The sequence below is a fragment of the Symphalangus syndactylus genome, chromosome 19 (assembly GCF_028878055.3).
Source record: "Symphalangus syndactylus isolate Jambi chromosome 19, NHGRI_mSymSyn1-v2.1_pri, whole genome shotgun sequence".
Taxonomy (NCBI): domain Eukaryota; kingdom Metazoa; phylum Chordata; class Mammalia; order Primates; family Hylobatidae; genus Symphalangus; species Symphalangus syndactylus.
In genome coordinates this window covers 70356989-70373981 of record NC_072434.2, presented here as the reverse complement: position 1 = coordinate 70373981, position 16993 = coordinate 70356989, and the positions used below count along the sequence as shown (strand labels likewise).

Below are 16993 nucleotides of genomic sequence, written 5' to 3'. Positions count from 1 at the left end.
AAGCATGAATCCATTTGCTGACAGCCCTACGTGCCTCGGATTCTGAACGGCTTGGCCTCGGAGAGGACAGCACTGTCTCCGCAGCAGCAGCAGCAGCAGACCTATGGTGCCATCCACAACATCAGTGGGACTATCCCTGGACAGTGCTTGGTGCAGAGCGCCACGGGCAGTGTGGCTGCTGCCCCCCAGGAGGCCTGAGGCCGGGTGAGCTGCTGGCTGGGCCAGGCTCAGGGGAGCCTGTGGGGTGAGAAGACAGGTGAAGCGGCCTGACTCCCAAGTTCATGACTTCTTCCCATCTGTTTTAGGTCTCACTGCTCTGAAAAGACACAACCAGAATGGCCTGGGGCTCAGGCCCTTGGCTGAGTGGGAATGTGTTGCGACTGCCCAGCTGAGCCATCAGGTGCCCATCTATCTTTTCTGGTCCCAGCAGTGGTGAGGGGAGCACAGGCGGGCCTCGACCCTCCCTTGCTCGCCCAGTTTCCTCTCCGGCACAAGCTTCCAGCTCTGCAGCTGGGGTGACATCCCCAGTGGTTTGTCGCCAAGACCATGTGGTGGACTTTTTGCCCCCCAAACTGATGAGTCCGGGAGAATATATGGAGAGAGAGAGATGTAACAAGGGGAAGGCCTCCTCCCTTCTGAGCACACACACAACCGATAACCAAAGAGACGCTGCAGTCCAGGTCTGAGGTCCGGCTGGCGTCCAGCTCCCCGCTCCAAGGCCAGTCCCTCCCCAGCCCGGCAGCCCCTCCAGGCTGCACCCAGGAGTGAGCTTTGGGGAGCAGGTTGGGAGGTGGCCAGTGCTCCTGCCAGCTGTGCACACATCTCTGTATCCCACTAGAGTTCTGTGGTTTTGTATCATGTTGTCAGGGACACTGGCTGGGTCAGGGTTACCCCATAGCAGGCAGGGACAGGGACCACTCATAATATGCCCATTGGACCACAGTTAAGATCCAGCCTCTCCCACCTCTTCAGGGCTGAGTGCATGAGTCTGCACCTCCAGGCAGGCTCTGTGCAGTACTCACCACCCTCCGTCTGCTCCCTCCAAGGTGTGGGATGGGCAGTGCTCAGGGCCTCCTTGGAGCCAAAGGACAGCATGATTGGCACAGAGGAAGGGGTACCTGGGCTGGGTGCAGGGCCATCCCATTGCCCTTGAGCTGTGGCTCTGGCAGGAAGGAGGGGCTGTTCCTCTTCTCCCTCCTGGGGATTCTGGGGAATCCATGCAACTCAAGACTTCTCCCTGAGAAGCCTCCCTGCTGCCTCCAGGGGGCACCAAGGCACAAGCCTGTGCAGTTGGGGCAGGACGGGGGTGCGGAAGAGCAGGTCCAGGCTCCTTCCAGCACAACTGGGCCGGGGCCTTGGCACCTCTGCAGGCCCTGCCTGTGCCTGTCTGCTGGCCTGGTGGGCCTGGGCTTTCTGGGCCTTCTCACTCAGGGACACTCTTGACGCTGACTTGCCCCTGCAGTGGCGGCCAGTGCTGCCTCTGCTCCAAGCTGCCCCTGCGCTGGGAGGGGTGGGGGCGGTGCCATTGGTCTAGTGCAGCCTAGCCCTGGCCAGTGGCCTCATCCCCAGCAGTCCTCCCATGCCTCTGCCAGCAAGGAGGGGCCGGCCAGCTCTGCTTGGACAGGGGGCCCCATGTGGGATCAGCGCACGCTCATGTCACTGGGTTCCAGCCGCTGTTAGAAGTCAAGTCATTTATCACCAAGGCCATGTTGCTTACCACATGGAGTTGGGAGTTGGGGGTTGGGGAGTGAGCTTGGAGGGGTGAGGGGATGAGCGTGGGCTCCCAGCATGGGCAGAGGACGGAGGCAAACTCATTCCTCAGAAAAGGGGTATTTTCCCCAAGAAAAGCCTGGAGGGCACTTGTGGGGGAGGTGGCGGGCTGGGGGAGAGGGGTGGGTCACTGCCGCTCCAGCAGGGACAGGAACTTGCGGATGTCCTGGGCGAGCAGCTCCGGCTCCTCCAAGGCCGCAAAGTGGCCCCCACGAACCATGTAGGAATAGGAGATGAGCTTTGGGTACTTGAACCTCACCCACTTTTCAGGCGCGTGCAGTAGCTCAGAAGGGAAGGCAGAGAAGCCAGTGGGCACGTAGACCTTCATCCTGGAAGCGAAAGAGCCAACAGAAGGGTGAGGCTGTGGCCCTGTGCCCCTCTGTCCTGCACAACAGGGGGTTCAAGCACCTGGGGGTGAGATCAGCTGGCCCACCCACAAGGAGCCATAAAGAAAAGCACAAATCCAGGGTCTCAACCGCCCTCCCCTCACTAAGGGCCCTCTCTTTTCTGGGAGGGCCACCCAGGCAGGGGCATGGGACAGCCTCTACATCCCCACCTTTGAGGGTCTCCATGTGAGACTTGGAAATCCCAGAACCATCAGTGCCACTCCAGACCAGCATCCTAGACTGGGGAGCGGTACTGAGGCTGCCCGGGAGCCAGGCATGTGGTCCCTCCATCAGGGCTTTCTCCAAACACCTCAACCTTTAGTGTTCCCATCCAAGGGCCGCTGGGGCTCAGCCAGGCTCACCGCTCATGCTTCTGGGTCATCCAGCCCTGTCCCAGGTTCTCCTTGTAGAAGCGCTGGGAGGAGACGATGGTTCCTGTTGTCCAGTAGAGCATGACGTTGGTCAGCAGGTCGTCCAGGGAGAACTTCCTGGGAACGCAGAACACAAAGCCCCACTCTCAGTGCCAGATGTAGTTGTGTGACAAAGGGCAGCCAGAAAGTCCTACAAATGCCAGGCCTTGCCCATGCGGCTTCCCTCCTCAGACCTCATGCAAGGTGTGTGGCATCCTCATGTCACAGGCAGGCTGCACCCAGGGCACCAGACTGGAGTGCATGGATTTAGTTGAAGTGTCTCTTATCACCCCAAGGTCGTCCCCCCACCCACCTTGCCTCTACACACCTGTCCCCTCTCTCCTGCCCCTGACCTCTCCTCCCTCCCCTCAACCCCTGCACCGTGAAACTGCTCAGGGCACCAGCTACTGTGGTGAGCACATAGCAGGCAGCGTGTTCTAAGCTCCTTACCTTCTTTTAATTCATGTTTTCCTCTCAACAGCCTATGGGACATAGGTACTATTATCTCCATTTTACTTATTAAGTGGAGAATCCAAACCTAGGCAGCTTGGGTCCAGGATGGACACTCCACAGCCCCCACCTGACCTTCCACTTTCCCCAGAGCAGGCGCTCCCAACCCTACCTTCCTCACTCAAACCCTGAATTTCTAGCAACAGCAGCAGGGAGCAGGGACAGAGATAAAGGGAACAGCCTTTTCAATGTGATTTTGGTGGCAAAATGAAAATTGGTCAATGAAAACTAGTTCCAGTACACACGTCACCTCTGTGAACTGGATTTCTGCAAGTTGGCCAAGTGCTTCCATCTCCCTTTCGGCTCTGCCCGCAGCTTGAAAACGACCACGACCACCCTTTCCACCCTAGTGTGTTCCTATTCTTTCTGGAACACAGATCCGATCCTGTCTGCCTCCTGCTCAGGGCTTTGGTGCTCCCTGTAACCCGGGGCCAGAGCTGCAGGAGTGGCCTAGTGGGATAGTCTGGTGGGGCCTCACATCTGGCTCCAGGTATCCGTGTGCAAGGAGCAGGCCAGACCCCTTGCCAAGGTGGTCCTGCGGGAGCTCCATCGACCCCTGTGTCCTGCTGAATGTAGGGCAGGGGAAACGGATCCCAGACGAAGGCCCTGCTGAGGCTCTTGGAGGAGGCGAGGACCTGCCTGCAGGAATGAGTTTGCTTGTGATCTGGCCCCACTGTACCTGCTTCAGCCTCTGGACAAGCCACCCTTTCCAAGCACCCTTTCCTTGCATTTTTATTGCTTTTCTCTTTGCCTAAATTTCTCTCCTCCATCCAGCAAACTCCTACTCATCCTCCAAGGCCCAAATCAGATACATTCTCCTGGTCATTTCCCCTCTCTGCCACTTAGACAAAGAGAATCCTCCTCCCACTGGACTCTCACAGTCCTTTGCGCATTCATTCAGCATCTATGTGCTGGGCTCTCCCACCGTTCACCCGGCATTGTTCTAGGTGATGGGGCTAGAGCATGGCCAAGACAGAGTCCCCCCCAAGGCAGGATTCAGTCTCATTTTACTGTCTTTCCCATCCCCAGCACTATCTAGTCCTCTGTGTGTCACTGAAGGAATAAAGGGATGGGCCCTGGAAAGGGTGGGTCACAGCTGACCTTGGTAAAGCCTGAGTCAGGCCACAGAGCTGGGAGTCAGGCATGTAGAGGATACAGCCTCTAAGGCTCTGAGAGACGTAACAGCCTCCTGTCTTTCGGCGACCACACTCCTGGAACACGCAGTCATGTGACCTGATGCCAGGCTCTCCAGGGAATCAGGAGGAAAAGCCCAGATGCTCTTGACAATACCGTGGTGCCTGCTGCCCTGTGGGCTCCCTAATCCCTAGAGGGGCCTGTTCAGCAAAAGGAGCACAAGCAGGTGAGCCTGCATCCTAGTCCTGACCATGCACTGTGAGGCTGGGAACAACTCACCAGGCCGCCTCACCCAAAAAATGCAGCTACGTTGGTCACGGGTTGAGGATTCGTAAGAAAGCCAACAATAGAATTTGCTGAGTGCCCCATGCAGAGCAACCAGACAAGGGGATGAAGAGGGTGAGGAGGTTGGCTGCTGGGACCAGGGTCATGACTGCAGGGACAAACCAGGGCCTCACCTTTCCAGGCCTCCATCCTCCAGGTTTCGGAATTCTGTATTGGTCCAGGTGGAAAACTTCTCTAGAATATAGGCAGCCAGACCCACAGGAGAGTCATTCAGAGCAGAGCCTGGCGGGGAGCGGGGAGCAAGGGAGAGACTCAGGCCTGGGGGCCAGAGAGCTGGAGCTTCAGGTGTGATGTGTGGCACTGGCTGCAGAGGGCGGGGATGTGGGCAGGAAGCCACGTTCGAGCACAGGCCTGCCTTAACTCCTGGGTGCTCACATGCCTCGCTTCCTTAACTCTGCCTCGGCATCCTCATCTGATAAACAGGGACGATACCTTCCCACTCTCTCCCGGGGCCTCGCACACTGCCTGCTCAGCTTCCTTCAAACTGAAGGGCCTATGCCTCTGCATTTGGTGGGGTCCCAATGAGAAGTGCTGTTTTTAAAAAGGCGGGGTTTTTCAGTCTATGTGCTCTGATTCATGAAAAATGAGAAGCCACCTAAAAAAGTCTAAAATAGGGGATCAGTTACAAATAAATATTGATATACTCATAAGGCAAAATACTGCAGTCATTAAAAATGGCTGGAACAGGCTGGGGGCATTGGCTCATGCCTGTAATCCCAGCCCTTTGGGAGGCCGAGGCAGGTGGATCACCTGAGGTAAGGAGTTCAAGACTATCCTGGCTAACATGGTGAAACCCCATCTCTATTAAAAATACAAAAAAATTAGCTGGGCATGGTGGTGCATGCCTGTAATCCCAGCTACTCAGGAGGCTGAGGCAGGAGAATTGCTTGAACCCGGGAGGTGGAGGTTGCAGTGAGCTGAGATCGTGCCACTGCACTCTAGCCTGGGCAACAGAGCAAGACTCCGTTTCAAAAAACAAAAAGGCTGGGACAGGCCGAGTGTGGTGGCTCACACCTGTAATCCCAGCACTTTAGGAGGCCGAGGTGGGTGGATCACCTGAGGTCAGGAGTTCAAGACCAGCCTGGCCAACACGGTAAAACCCCCGTCTCTACTAAAAATACAAAACATTAGCCGGGCATGGTGGCGGGTGCCTATAATCCCAGCTACTTGGGAGGCTGAGGCAGGAGAATTGCTGGAACCCGGGAGGCGGAGGTTGCAGTGAGCCGAGATCGCACCACTGCACTCTAGCCTGGGCAACAGAGTGAGACTTGGTGTCGGGGGAAAAAAAAAAACAACAAAAAAAAATGGAACAACGGCATAGATGAATCTCACAAACATAATATTGAGCAAAAGAAGCCAGACTCAAGGGTACATACTCTGTGATTCTATTCATAGAAGGACTTAAACAGGCACAACCAAAACCATCTCAGTCAGAGGTCAGAGCGTGGTACCTGGGAGAGAACGCCGAGGGGCATCTGGAGTGTTGGGGCCGTGTTGGTGATATGGACGTACTTCACTTGTGAATATTCTCACCAAAATGTTCACAAGTTCTTTTGAAGGAGAGGGGATGTGGGGAGGGAGAAGAGGTTATACCAGATTGTCTTTAATGTTTTGTACTTTTTGCATTTTTAAGCTTTTTGACAATGAACATGTACGTTATAATCAGAGAAAAATGCTGATTTTATAAAGTGCCAATATTATGATTATGAGCTGCCTCGTGTGTGTGGGCATGGGATTGCCATGAAAACTATGAATAACTTCAAAATGGGCAAGACAATTCCTGGGTGTCTTCTGGACAAGATCTAGGGAGTTACCTAGCAGACCTTCTGGACTGACGTGATGCTACAGGGGTCCCATCTTTCCTTGTCATTGAGCTATTTTACAGTTCTGTGAATTGTAGAGAACTGAGGGTAATGCGAATGACTCTCATTCATAGAGGCAAATGAATTTTGTCCCATGGAGATTTAATTGATACTACTCTGTGGATGTTGACAAATTTTGTGTCTGTTAGCAAATTAATTTCAGTGTTCTTGTCTTTGAATTGTTTCTTTTCAAAATTTTACTGGTTCCTTTATAAATTTACCTTTTTGAAAAAGTATTGTCCTTTAACAGGACCCTGGTGGCCGACGTGGTTGCTGGGCCCTCCCTCACTGCCCGGGAACCTCTTCCCCAAGGCCCCAGGGCACCCTCTCCCCTCTCCCCTGCAGCCCCAGAGCTGCCCACTCCCAGGATTCCTCCTACCTCACCCCCTCCATCCCTCTGCTTCTCAGTGTAGGATATAGACTCGGGTGGGAGATCAGGGGTGAAAGCCCCTATGAATACTGACTCGGCTAAACAGAGTTGCTAAATTGGCCTGGGAATCTGCTGAGGGTCCATCCTCTTGATTCTATGGGAAAATGCAGTTTAAAGATCTAAAGAGCTGGGAGGTCCTTACAAGAGGCTTCCTTCTGTGGGCAGCGTTGGGGTGGGGTGGGGAGGTTACCCCGCGGGTGTCTCCCCACCCCAGTGGAGCCGGCAGTGGGTGAGGACCCCTGAGCACACTCACCCACAGTGTCGGGCTTGGTGCACTGGATGTGCATGTAGCCGCTCTCCCTCATCAGGCTGTAGAAGACCTTCTCCTTGATGGGGTACAGCAGCTCCACATCCCTCTCAGTGAGGCCAAGAAACCTCCCAAAACGCCGTCCCAGGAAGAGGGTCAGGGTGGAGAAGTTGTTTAAAATCAAAGCCATGTTCAAGTGCAGGCCTTTCACGTGGCTGAAGGCAGAGAGAGGGGCTGGGGTGAGGCTGGGCTGGTGTCAAGGAGAGAGGGAGAGGAGAGATGGCGGAGGAACAGGCCTCAGGGCTGAGGAGCGAGCACAGAGCCAGCCTCTTTCAGCACCGGCCCCCACTGGGGAGACCAGGGGAGTTGGAGGAGGGAGGTTGGGGGGGAAAATACAGTTTCTGGGGAGTTCTGCTCAGGGCTGTCCCAGAGCTTGGTCCAGCGGAGAGGTCTAATGCCTGACCTTCCCCTCCTATCACAGGCCTTCACTGCCTGGGAACCTGGCCCAGAGCCGCAACCCTGGGTTACAGACAGGAGAATCCAAGTCAACGGGCCTCAGGCACTGCTGAGTGACAGGTCACACTCCCTCCTCTCCCCTGGGGGGGCCTTGGCCCACCTTGCACAGAGGTCCACATCTTAGAGGACACACACACACACACCACCCCGACAGTGACCTCACCTGGGCACCAGCTGGGCCATATTAGTGCAGATCAGGGACCCCCAGTCCCCTCCTTGAATGTAGAATTCCTGGAAGCCCAGCCGCAGCATCAGCTTGTAAAAGATCCTGGCGGTGGCCAACGAGTTGAACCCTGGCGGTGATGGGGAAAGGCATGGAGTCACAGGCAGTCACAGGAGTCATTGGGCCCTCTGAGTGTTCTGTGAAATTTCTCAGGCCCGCCCACCCCCACGTGGAGGTGAGAAAAGCTCAGAGGCAAGAAGGGGTGGCATCTCCAGCCCCGGAGGGCGGTGTGCCTGGGGCCGGCCTCTCAGGCCCCTCCTTTCCCAGCTTCTTCGGGCCAACTCCCTGCTCAACCCCCCCGGAAGGAGAGCCTGGTGGGAACACCTGGCCCACCCTTGGCGAGGACGGGGCAGTTATGGAGCCTCTAGCAGCCCCGTACCCTTCTTGGAGGATGCCTCTGAGAAGCCATAGCCAGGGATGGAAGGGCAGATGACTTCAAAAACGTGCTCATCGCTCAGGCCATGGTTCTTGGGGTCAGTCAGGAGTGGGATGATCTTATAAAACTCGTAGAAAGAGCCAGGCCAGCCGTGTACCATCAGCAAGGGCTTCGGGGTGCGGCCTGCGGGCAGCTGGGGGGGCTTCACGTGGATGAAGTGGATGTCCAGCCCTGGGGGGACAGAGCACAGTCAGGGTGGAGGGAGAGAGAAGACCCTGCGCGGTCAGGCTCCGGCACCCCCCAGAGCCTGGATATTGAGTCCTGCCACCCTTAGTGCCCCCGCCCCCCACCATGGTATTGACAGTAATAATGGCTGACACTGGTTTCACACTCACACTGCGCTCCAGGTGCACAGATGTCCTCACTCAGCTTTCACAACCTCCCTGCAAGGGAGCTACGATTATTGCCTCCCGGTTTCCTTAGAGGTGCCCCCTGACAGCTGGGCCAGGTCTGTACAGCCACTGCTGGGTTTCCAGGGCTCAGGACAGCTCCTGGCTCACAGCAGGCCTCCGTCAATACTTGTTCAATAATTTAAAATCTGGAGGGTAGGGAGAAAGCCCCACGCATCCAGCAATATAGGAATAATCAAGTATAGTTTGACAGTATACTGGAGTCCAATACAGTCATCTAAACTGACAGGGTAGATGTATATTTATTTAACATAGAAAATAGATCAGAAGATGTTGCTGGGAGGTAAAAGCAAATGATCAAGTCATATCCATTGTGTGACCCAGTTTTTGTAAAAAGTCATCTATGCTTATACTGTAGTTATACCATGTATTGGTGAATTTTAAAAGTCTGGGAGGATAAACTCCAAGAATGTAAAAAGCAGATCTCCCTGAGCAGTAGATTCCAGTGCTTTTAATTTCTCTTTGAGTTTTATGTACTTTCCAATTTTTCTACAATGAACAGGTATTAAATGCATAACTTTTTTCATACAATTGACAAAATGTTACCTTTTTCTGATTACCAAATGACATTTTCTTTAAAGTGGAGGATTTTTGGGCCTGGTGTGGTGGCTCACGCCTGTAATCCCAGCACTTTGGGAGGCTGAGGCGGGTGGATCACCTAAGGTCAGGAGCTCGAGACCAGCCTGGCCAACATGGTGAAACCCCGTCTCTACTAAAAATACAAAAAAATTACCCGGGCATGGTGGCAGGCGCCTGCAATTCCAGCTACTCGGGAGGCTGAGGCAAGAGAATCGCTTGAACTTGGGAATCAGAGGTTGCACTGAGCCGAGATCACACCACCACACTCCAGCCTGGGCAACAGAGCAAGACTCCATCTCAAAAAATTAAAATAAAGTGGAAGTTTTTTTTTTTTTTTAAGTGCAATGATGGAAACATCATCATAGCCAAGGGCAGGTGAACGGATTCTGGTCTCCTCTGGACTGACTTGGGGCCTCTGCATATCAAAAGAAGGCAGCCCTTTCCCAGGCCAGTGCCCTGGACAGCACCTGGGGCCTTATGGCATTCACAGTGAGGGCGGCTGCCATGCCTGGAACCCTCTGCCACCAGGGCTGGTGCAGTCAGCATGGTCTAGCTAATGTTCTGTTGTTAATATATTATACAAATAATACATGTTTACTGTAGAAAACTTAGAAAACACAGATAAGCCAAAGGGGGAAGACTCACATGTAATCCCACTCTCTAAAGAAAATATGGTGTTGTCTGTCTAAACTTTATTTTGGAACAGTTTTAGATTGCTGAAAAACTGCAGAGTGTCTAGAAAACTCCCATATACAGCCGGGCGCGGTGGCTCACGCTTGTAATCCCAGCACTTTGGGAGGCCGAGGCAGGCGGATCACGAGGTCAGGAGATCGAGACCACGGTGAAACCCCGTCTCTACTAAAAATACAAAAAAATTAGCCGGGCGTGGTGGCGGGCGCCTGTAGTCCCAGCTACTCGGAGAGGCTGAGGCAGGAGAATGGCGTGAACCCAGGAGGCGGAGCTTGCAAGTGAGCCGACATCGCGCCACTGCACTCCAGCCTGGGCGACAGAGCAAGACTCCGTCTCAAAAAAAAAAAAAAAAAAAGAAAACTCCCATATACCTCACACCCACCGGGTTTCCTCCATTATTAATATTTTATGTTAGCATGGTACATTTATTACAATTAATGAACCAGACTGAGATATTATTAACTATAAAGTCCATAGTCTGATTTCCTTAGTGTTTACACTTTTTATTATATGGCGAGAACACTTAATATGGGTCCTACCCTTTTAACAGATTTTAAGTGCCCAACACTGACGGTGCTCTGCTGTACAGCCCATCTCTAGGATGTATTCGGCTGGCAGGACTCAAACTTTACACAGCAACGATCAGCAACGCCGTTTCCCCTATTCCCCAGCCCCTAACAACCACCCTTCTACTCTCTGCTTCTGCTGAGTTTGACTATTTCAGATTCCTTCTATAGGTGGAATCATGCAGTATTTGTCCTGTCCCTGGCTTATTTCACTTAGCATTATTTCCTCAGAGTTTATTCATGTTGTCACACGTTGCAGGATTTCTTTTTTTTTCTTCTTTTAGAGATGAGGTCTCACTGTGTTGCCCAGGCGGAAGTGCAGTGGCACAATCACGGCTCACTGCAGCCTCAACCTCCCGGGCTCAAGCGATCCTCCCACCTCAGCCTCTCAAGTAGCTGGGACTACAGGTGGGCAACACCATGTCTAGCCTATTTTTGTTATTTTTTTTGTAGAGAAGGGGTCTCGCTATGTTGCCCAGGCTGGTCTCAAACTCCTGGACTCAAGCCATCCTCCCATCTTGGCCTCTCAAAGTGTTGGGATTACTGGTGTGAGCCACCACACCCGGCCAGGATTTTCTCCTTTTTAAAACCTGGATAATACTGGTATCTACACACAACAAAATATTAGCCAGGTTTCCTTAGTTTTTCCCCTAATGTCCATTTTCTGTTCCAGGATCCCAGCTGGGACTCACACGCCACTGAGCTGTCATGTCTCTTTAGACCCTTCTTGGCTGTGACAGTTCAAGCTTTTTAAAAAGACTTAGAGAAATAACTTTTAACAAAAAGAGAACCATACATACATTCTATTTTAGAATCTTTTTTTGTTTTTACTTAACAATGTATCCTGGGTGTCCTTCTATGTTGCCACATTTACTCCTATTCTAAAGTTTATTTTAGTAGGTGATCTTATCTCCCTTGGAACATACTGCATGATGTGAGATTCTTTTTAATTCAAATTCTACCACATTGTCATTTGAGTTTTAAATTAGAGAAAAAATACACATCCATGCTTGTGGATGCACAGGCTCTCCCAGGACGCACGAGTAAAACACAGCTGCCTCTGGCCAGCACAGGGGCAAGAAGGAGCTGCTTCTCACTATATTCCCTTCTGTGCTTTTTCCGTTTTAAATATTTGAATTTTTTTTTTTTTTTTTTTTTTTTTTTTTTTTTTTGAGATGGAGTCTTGCCCTTTTGCCCAGGCTGGAGTGCAGTGGTGCTATCTCGGCTCACTGCAAGCTCCGCCTCCCAGGTTCACGCCATTCTCCTGCCCCAGCTTCTCGAGTAGCTGGGACTACAGGCGCCCACCACCACGCCCAGCTAATTTTTTGTATTTTTAGTAGAGACAGGGTTTCACTGTGTTAGCCAGGATGGTCTCGATCTCCTGATCTCGTGATCCGCCCGCCTCAGCCTCCCAAAGTGCTGGGATGACAGGCATGAGCCACCAAGCCTGGTCAAGACAATTTTTTTTTTTTTTTTTTGAGATGGAGTTTCGCTCTTGTTGCCGAGGCTGGGGTGCAATGGCACGATCTCAGCTCCATGCAATCTCTGTCTCCCTGGTTCAAGCTATTCTCCTGCCTCAGCATCCTGAGTAGCTGGGACTACAGGTGTGCACCACTACACCCGGCTAATTTTCGTATTTTTAGTAGAGATGGGGTTTCACCAGGTTGGCCAGGTTGGTCTAGAACTCCAGTCGTCAGGTGATCTGGCTGCCTTGGCCTCCCAAAGTGCTGAGATTACAGGTGTGAGCCACCACACCCAGCAAGACATTTTTAAAAAGCCCATAGCTCATAGTTTGCCTCATGGGTCCCTGTTTCCCTTTGTGGGAGGAAATACTGTTCTGACTTTCCCTATAGGTCCGTGGCATCTACAGGACGCTCCATGACAGGGCTGCTGGGTTAGCATCCCAGAGCTGAGGAGGGCTCAGGATGGCGGTGCTGGGCTTGGAGGGGATGAGGAGAGGGGGTGGGGTATTGGGTGCCAGGGCCAAGGGTAAAGGAAAAAGGGACAGGCAGGTGGAGACCTGGTGCCTCAGGCAGTTCCCTTCTCCCTGGATGTGATGGGGTTGGGCTTACCCAGAGGTCTCTGATGCCCCTGTAAGCTCTCAGACTCTGAGGACAGCGCCTGGTCGCCTGCGGTGGGAGGCCCAAGATGTGGGATAGATCTGGAAGCTCAGGATAGAATGAGGAGAGAAGTGGCAGGGACAGGGAGGCTGAACAGCGAGGCCAGTGTGGATGAGGACAGAACACTGGGGTGGGGGTTGGAGGCTGGGCTGTGAGCAGCCAGCAGTGCAGGGGTCAGTGCAGCGACAGAGAGGACCCTGAAAAGGTCCACTGTGAGAGAGAAGAGGAAGGAGGACTTGGACCAACCCCAGCCTGGGGGCCCAGGACAAGATTCAGGGAGATATTGAAGGTTTGCTGGGCCCACAGACCAGAGGCTGCCCATTCAGCACTGTTGGGGATGGGCAGAGAATGCAGGAACCCAGGCCCAGTGGAGGGACTCCAAACCGCAAGGACCAAGGCCAAGAACAGGCCTCCAGCCCCGGGCAGGGTGCCAGAACCACACATGGGTAAGTCCACGATGAATTCAATGCTGGAAACTGGCTCCTTTGGAGCCGTTGTACCTGAGGGAGCTTTTGTACCGTAAACACCCAATGTCAGCCGGGTGTCGTGGCTCACGCCTGTAATCCTGATACTTTGGGAGGCCAAGGTGGGAGAATTGCATGAGCCCAGGAGTTTGCGATCAGCCTGGGTGACATGGTGAGACCTTGTCTCTACTAAAAATGTAAAAAAAAAAAAAAAAAAAAAAAAGGCCTGGCACAGTGGCTCACACCTGTAATCCCAGCACTTTGGGAGGCTGAGGCAGGTGGATCACGAGGTCAGGCGATCAAGACCATCCTGGCTAACACGGTGAAACCCTGTCTCTACTAAAAATACAAAAAATTAGCTGGGCATGGCTGTGGGCGCCTGTAGTTCCAGCTACTCAGGAGGCTGAGGCAGGAGAATGGCGTGAACCCGGGAGGCGGAGCTTGCAGTGAGCCGAGATCGCGCCACTGCACTCCAGCCTGGGTGACAGAGCGAGACTCCGTCTCAAGAAAAAAAAAAAAAAGCCTAGTGTGGTGGTGCATCCCTGTGGTCCCAGCTACTTGGCAGGCTGAGGTGGGAGGATCGCTTGAGCTCAGGAGGTTGAGGCTGCAGTGAACTGTGATCACACCACTGCACTCCAGCCTGGGTGCCAGAGTGAGACCCTGTCTCTAAAACAAACCCAGTCGCAGGAGGAACCCTGAAAGGGTCCAGTGGGGTAAGGCTGGCAGCTGCCAGGATGGAAAGGGCCCTTTACTGCCTCCTGCCTCTGGGCCTTTGAACATGCTGCTCCCCTTTCTTGGACCATCTTCCCCACACACCTGGCAAAGTCCCACTCATTTCAGCTTAGATGCCACCTCCTCCAGGAAGCCTTCCCTCACATTCAAAGGAAGATTATGGGGCTCATGAAGCTCCCAGAGCCTCCTCCTTCAGAACACCACCACTATGTGCTGTAATTGCCCCTGAAGAGCCTATGAACTGTGAAGGAGGGACCCTGTCCTCTCTATACGTCCTCAGCCCCAGGAGAATGCCTGGGTACAGCAGGCACCCTGTTAATTTCTGCTGGATGGACGCTGAAGAGCTGGGACAACACAGGGATCCAAGTCAAACTGAAGGAAGCCAGGCAATTTCGTGCCAGGAATCCAAACAGGAACCTATGGTAATTGCATACAGCAGTTTGGCTGGGATTAAGTGGCTTGGGTCCTCTTGTTAGGCTCATAACAGAAGATATCAAAATCCTGCAAAGAATACAGCAACACTCAAGAGGAGTCCAAATTTGATCCAAAAAATCATTCTAGATTTTTTTTTTTTTTTTTAGTGTTCTTGGCTGAGCTCCAGGAAGGGCTCTAGTTCCAGGACACACACCACTGGGATTTGACTTAGCTTTTCTCTGGCTCATTCTCCCTCGGGCCTGGCCTGCTTGCATCAGAACAAGGATGTTTCCTGCCCTGGCACCTCCAAGTCGAGATTTCCATCCATCCTTCCTTTCTCCCTTTTTTTATTGAGATGGAGGCTTGCTCTGTCGCCAGGCTAGAGTGCAGTGGCGCGATCTCGGCTCACTGCAACCTCCGCCTCCCTGGTTCAAGCAATTCTTTTGCCTCAGCCTCCTGAGTAGCTGGGACTACAGGCATGTGCCACCATGCCCAGCTAATTTTTGTATTTTTAGTAGAGACGGGGTTTCACCATGTTGGCCAGGATGGTCTGGATCTCTTGACCTTGGGATCCACCCGCCTTGGTGTCCCACAGTGCTAGGATTACAGGCATGAGCCACCGCGCCCGGCTCTCTCTCTTTTTTTTTAAGACAGAGTCTCGCTCTGTCACCCAGGCTGGAGTGCAGTGGTGTGATCTCGACTCACTGCAAGCTCCGCCTCCCGGGTTCACACCATTCTCCTGCCTCAGCCTCCAGAGTAGCTGGGACTACAGACGCCCGCCACCACAACTGACTCATTTTTTGTATTTTTAGTAGAGACAGGGTTTCACCGTGTTAGCTAGGATGGTCTCAATCTCCTGACCTCGTGATCCACCTGCCTCAGCCTCCCAAAGTGCTGGGATTACAGGCGTGCGCCACCGTGCCCAGCCTCTCTCTCTTTTTTTAAGAGATGGGGTCTTGATCTGTCACCCAGTGCAGTGGTATCCTCGTAGCTCACTGCAGCCTTGAATTCCTGGGCTCAAGCAATCCTCCTGCCTCAGCCTCCTGAGTAGCTGGGACTACAGGTGCATGCCACCACACCCAGTTAACACTGTATAATTTCAGTTTCCTTTTTTTAGGAACTTTAGTTTATCTGACTGACCAACATGTCTTTCATATACTTTAAGCAATTCCTAACATTTTAACAAATTAAAATCTTCACTGTTCCTTGAAAAGGCCAAATTATCTTAAACATTAAAAATAAGATTCCTAACATGTAAAATTTCCTGAATATAAAAAATTAACAAGCTGGGCACAGTGGTGCTCGCCTGTAGTACCCACTATTCAGGAGGCCTGAGGCAAGAGGATTGCTTGAGCCCAGGAGTTTGAGGCTGTGGTGAGCCATGATCACGCCTGTGAATAGCCGCTGCACTCCAGCCTGAGCAACACAGCAAGACCTTGTCTCTGAAAAAGATTAATTGTATGGCAACCCACAGAGTGGGAGAAAACATTTGCAAATATCATATAAGAGATTTTATGCAGAATACATAGAAACTCCTAAACCCTAAGAAAACACCCAAAAAATGGACAAAAGACATGTACAGACATTTCTTCAGAGAAATTACAAAGAATCCAATAAATACCACATAAAAAATGCTCAACATCAGTAATCATTAGGAAAATGCAACTAAAAACCACAATGTGATACCATTTCATACCCATTAGGATGACCATTACTGAAAAAAAGAAAGGAAAAAAATATTGGCAAGGATTTGGAAAAATCGGGATTCTGAGGCATTGTTGGCTGGGAAAGTAAAATGGTACAGCTGCTACGGAACATAGTATGGCGGTTCCTCAGAAAATTAAACACAGAATTACCGTATGATCCAGCAAGCCCACTGCTGGGTATAGATCCAAAAGAATTGAGAGCAGAGTCTTTTCTTTTTTGAGATGGAGCCCAGGCTGGAGTGCAGTGGTGCGATCTTAGCTCACTGCAACCTCCGCCTCCTGGCTTCAAGCAATTCTCTGCTTCAGCCTCCAGAGTAGCTGGGATTACAGCTGCCTGCCACCACACCTGGCTATTTTTTGTATTTCTAGTAGAGATGGGATTTCACCATCTTGGCCAGGCTGGTCTTGAACTCTTGACCTCGTGATCCACCTGCCTCAGCCTCCCAAAGTGCTGGGATTACAGGTGTGAGCCACCCCACCTGGCCTGGGTCTAAATCTCATCTCCATCCTTCCTCTCAAAGATTGCCACATCATTGGACTGGATGGTGCATTTCTTTGGGTTTTAAATTGCATGTATGTGTTCCTGCCTAGCTCTAAAGATGGACAGATTTGTTGTGACTGCAATATTTTTGCATTTAGTAAGGTTACAACTTATAAGCACATCTCAGTGACCTATAATTGGGTTCTGAATCTCTCCAACTTTATCTGACTCTAAGTCACATTGTGGAAGAAGGCTGTTCTCATGACATACATCCCTCTCTGGCTGGCGTTTTGCAAACATACCTTCAATCTTAGTCTTGAAGTGAGGGTATCTGTTGAGAATCTCCACCTGCTTCTTCCAGTCAAATTCATTCTTCCAGTAGGAGACGATTTTCTTCAGGTAGTTGGAGTTGAAGCCATAGTGGAAGCAGCTGTCCTCCAAAGGTGGGGTGAAACGAAACCTATCGATCCTCTGGTGTAAGTCCTGGAGCAAAATGCAGGACCCCAAGTTGAGAGGGATGGGTAGGACAGAGCACAAGAACAAAGTCTGTTTCCAGAAAACA

At 52.0% G+C, this 16993-nt stretch overlaps 2 protein-coding genes across 7 annotated transcripts in view; one reads left to right on the top strand and one right to left on the bottom strand.

Annotated features, from left to right (window-relative positions):
• The window catches only part of TMEM63A (transmembrane protein 63A), a 42014-nt gene extending 35753 nt beyond the window's left edge, over positions 1–6261 (top strand). Inside the window, exons 23-24 of one of the 2 annotated variants that reach the window (XM_055234309.2) lie at positions 25–204; positions 306–6261. In XM_055234309.2, the coding sequence (XP_055090284.1) occupies positions 25–198 (174 nt within the window). In that variant the 3' untranslated portion in view covers positions 199–204; positions 306–6261. Of the gene's footprint in view, positions 1–24; positions 205–305 lie in introns of those variants that run through there. The other variant, XM_063613372.1, reaches the window with a different exon arrangement.
• EPHX1 (epoxide hydrolase 1) overlaps positions 1677–16993 on the bottom strand; it is a 36628-nt gene continuing 21311 nt past the window's right edge. For 2 of the 5 annotated variants that reach the window (XM_063613396.1, XM_055234313.2), the window contains exons 3-9: positions 16734–16914; positions 8213–8440; positions 7774–7903; positions 7101–7309; positions 4669–4777; positions 2519–2644; positions 1677–2099 (exon numbers count right to left, since the gene is read on the bottom strand). In XM_063613396.1, coding sequence (XP_063469466.1) covers positions 1898–2099; positions 2519–2644; positions 4669–4777; positions 7101–7309; positions 7774–7903; positions 8213–8440; positions 16734–16914 — 1185 coding nt within the window. In that variant the 3' untranslated portion in view covers positions 1677–1897. The remainder of the gene's footprint in view (positions 2100–2518; positions 2645–4668; positions 4778–7100; positions 7310–7773; positions 7904–8212; positions 8441–16733; positions 16915–16993) is intronic. The other 3 variants (XM_055234315.2, XM_055234316.2, XM_055234317.2) reach the window with 3 other exon arrangements.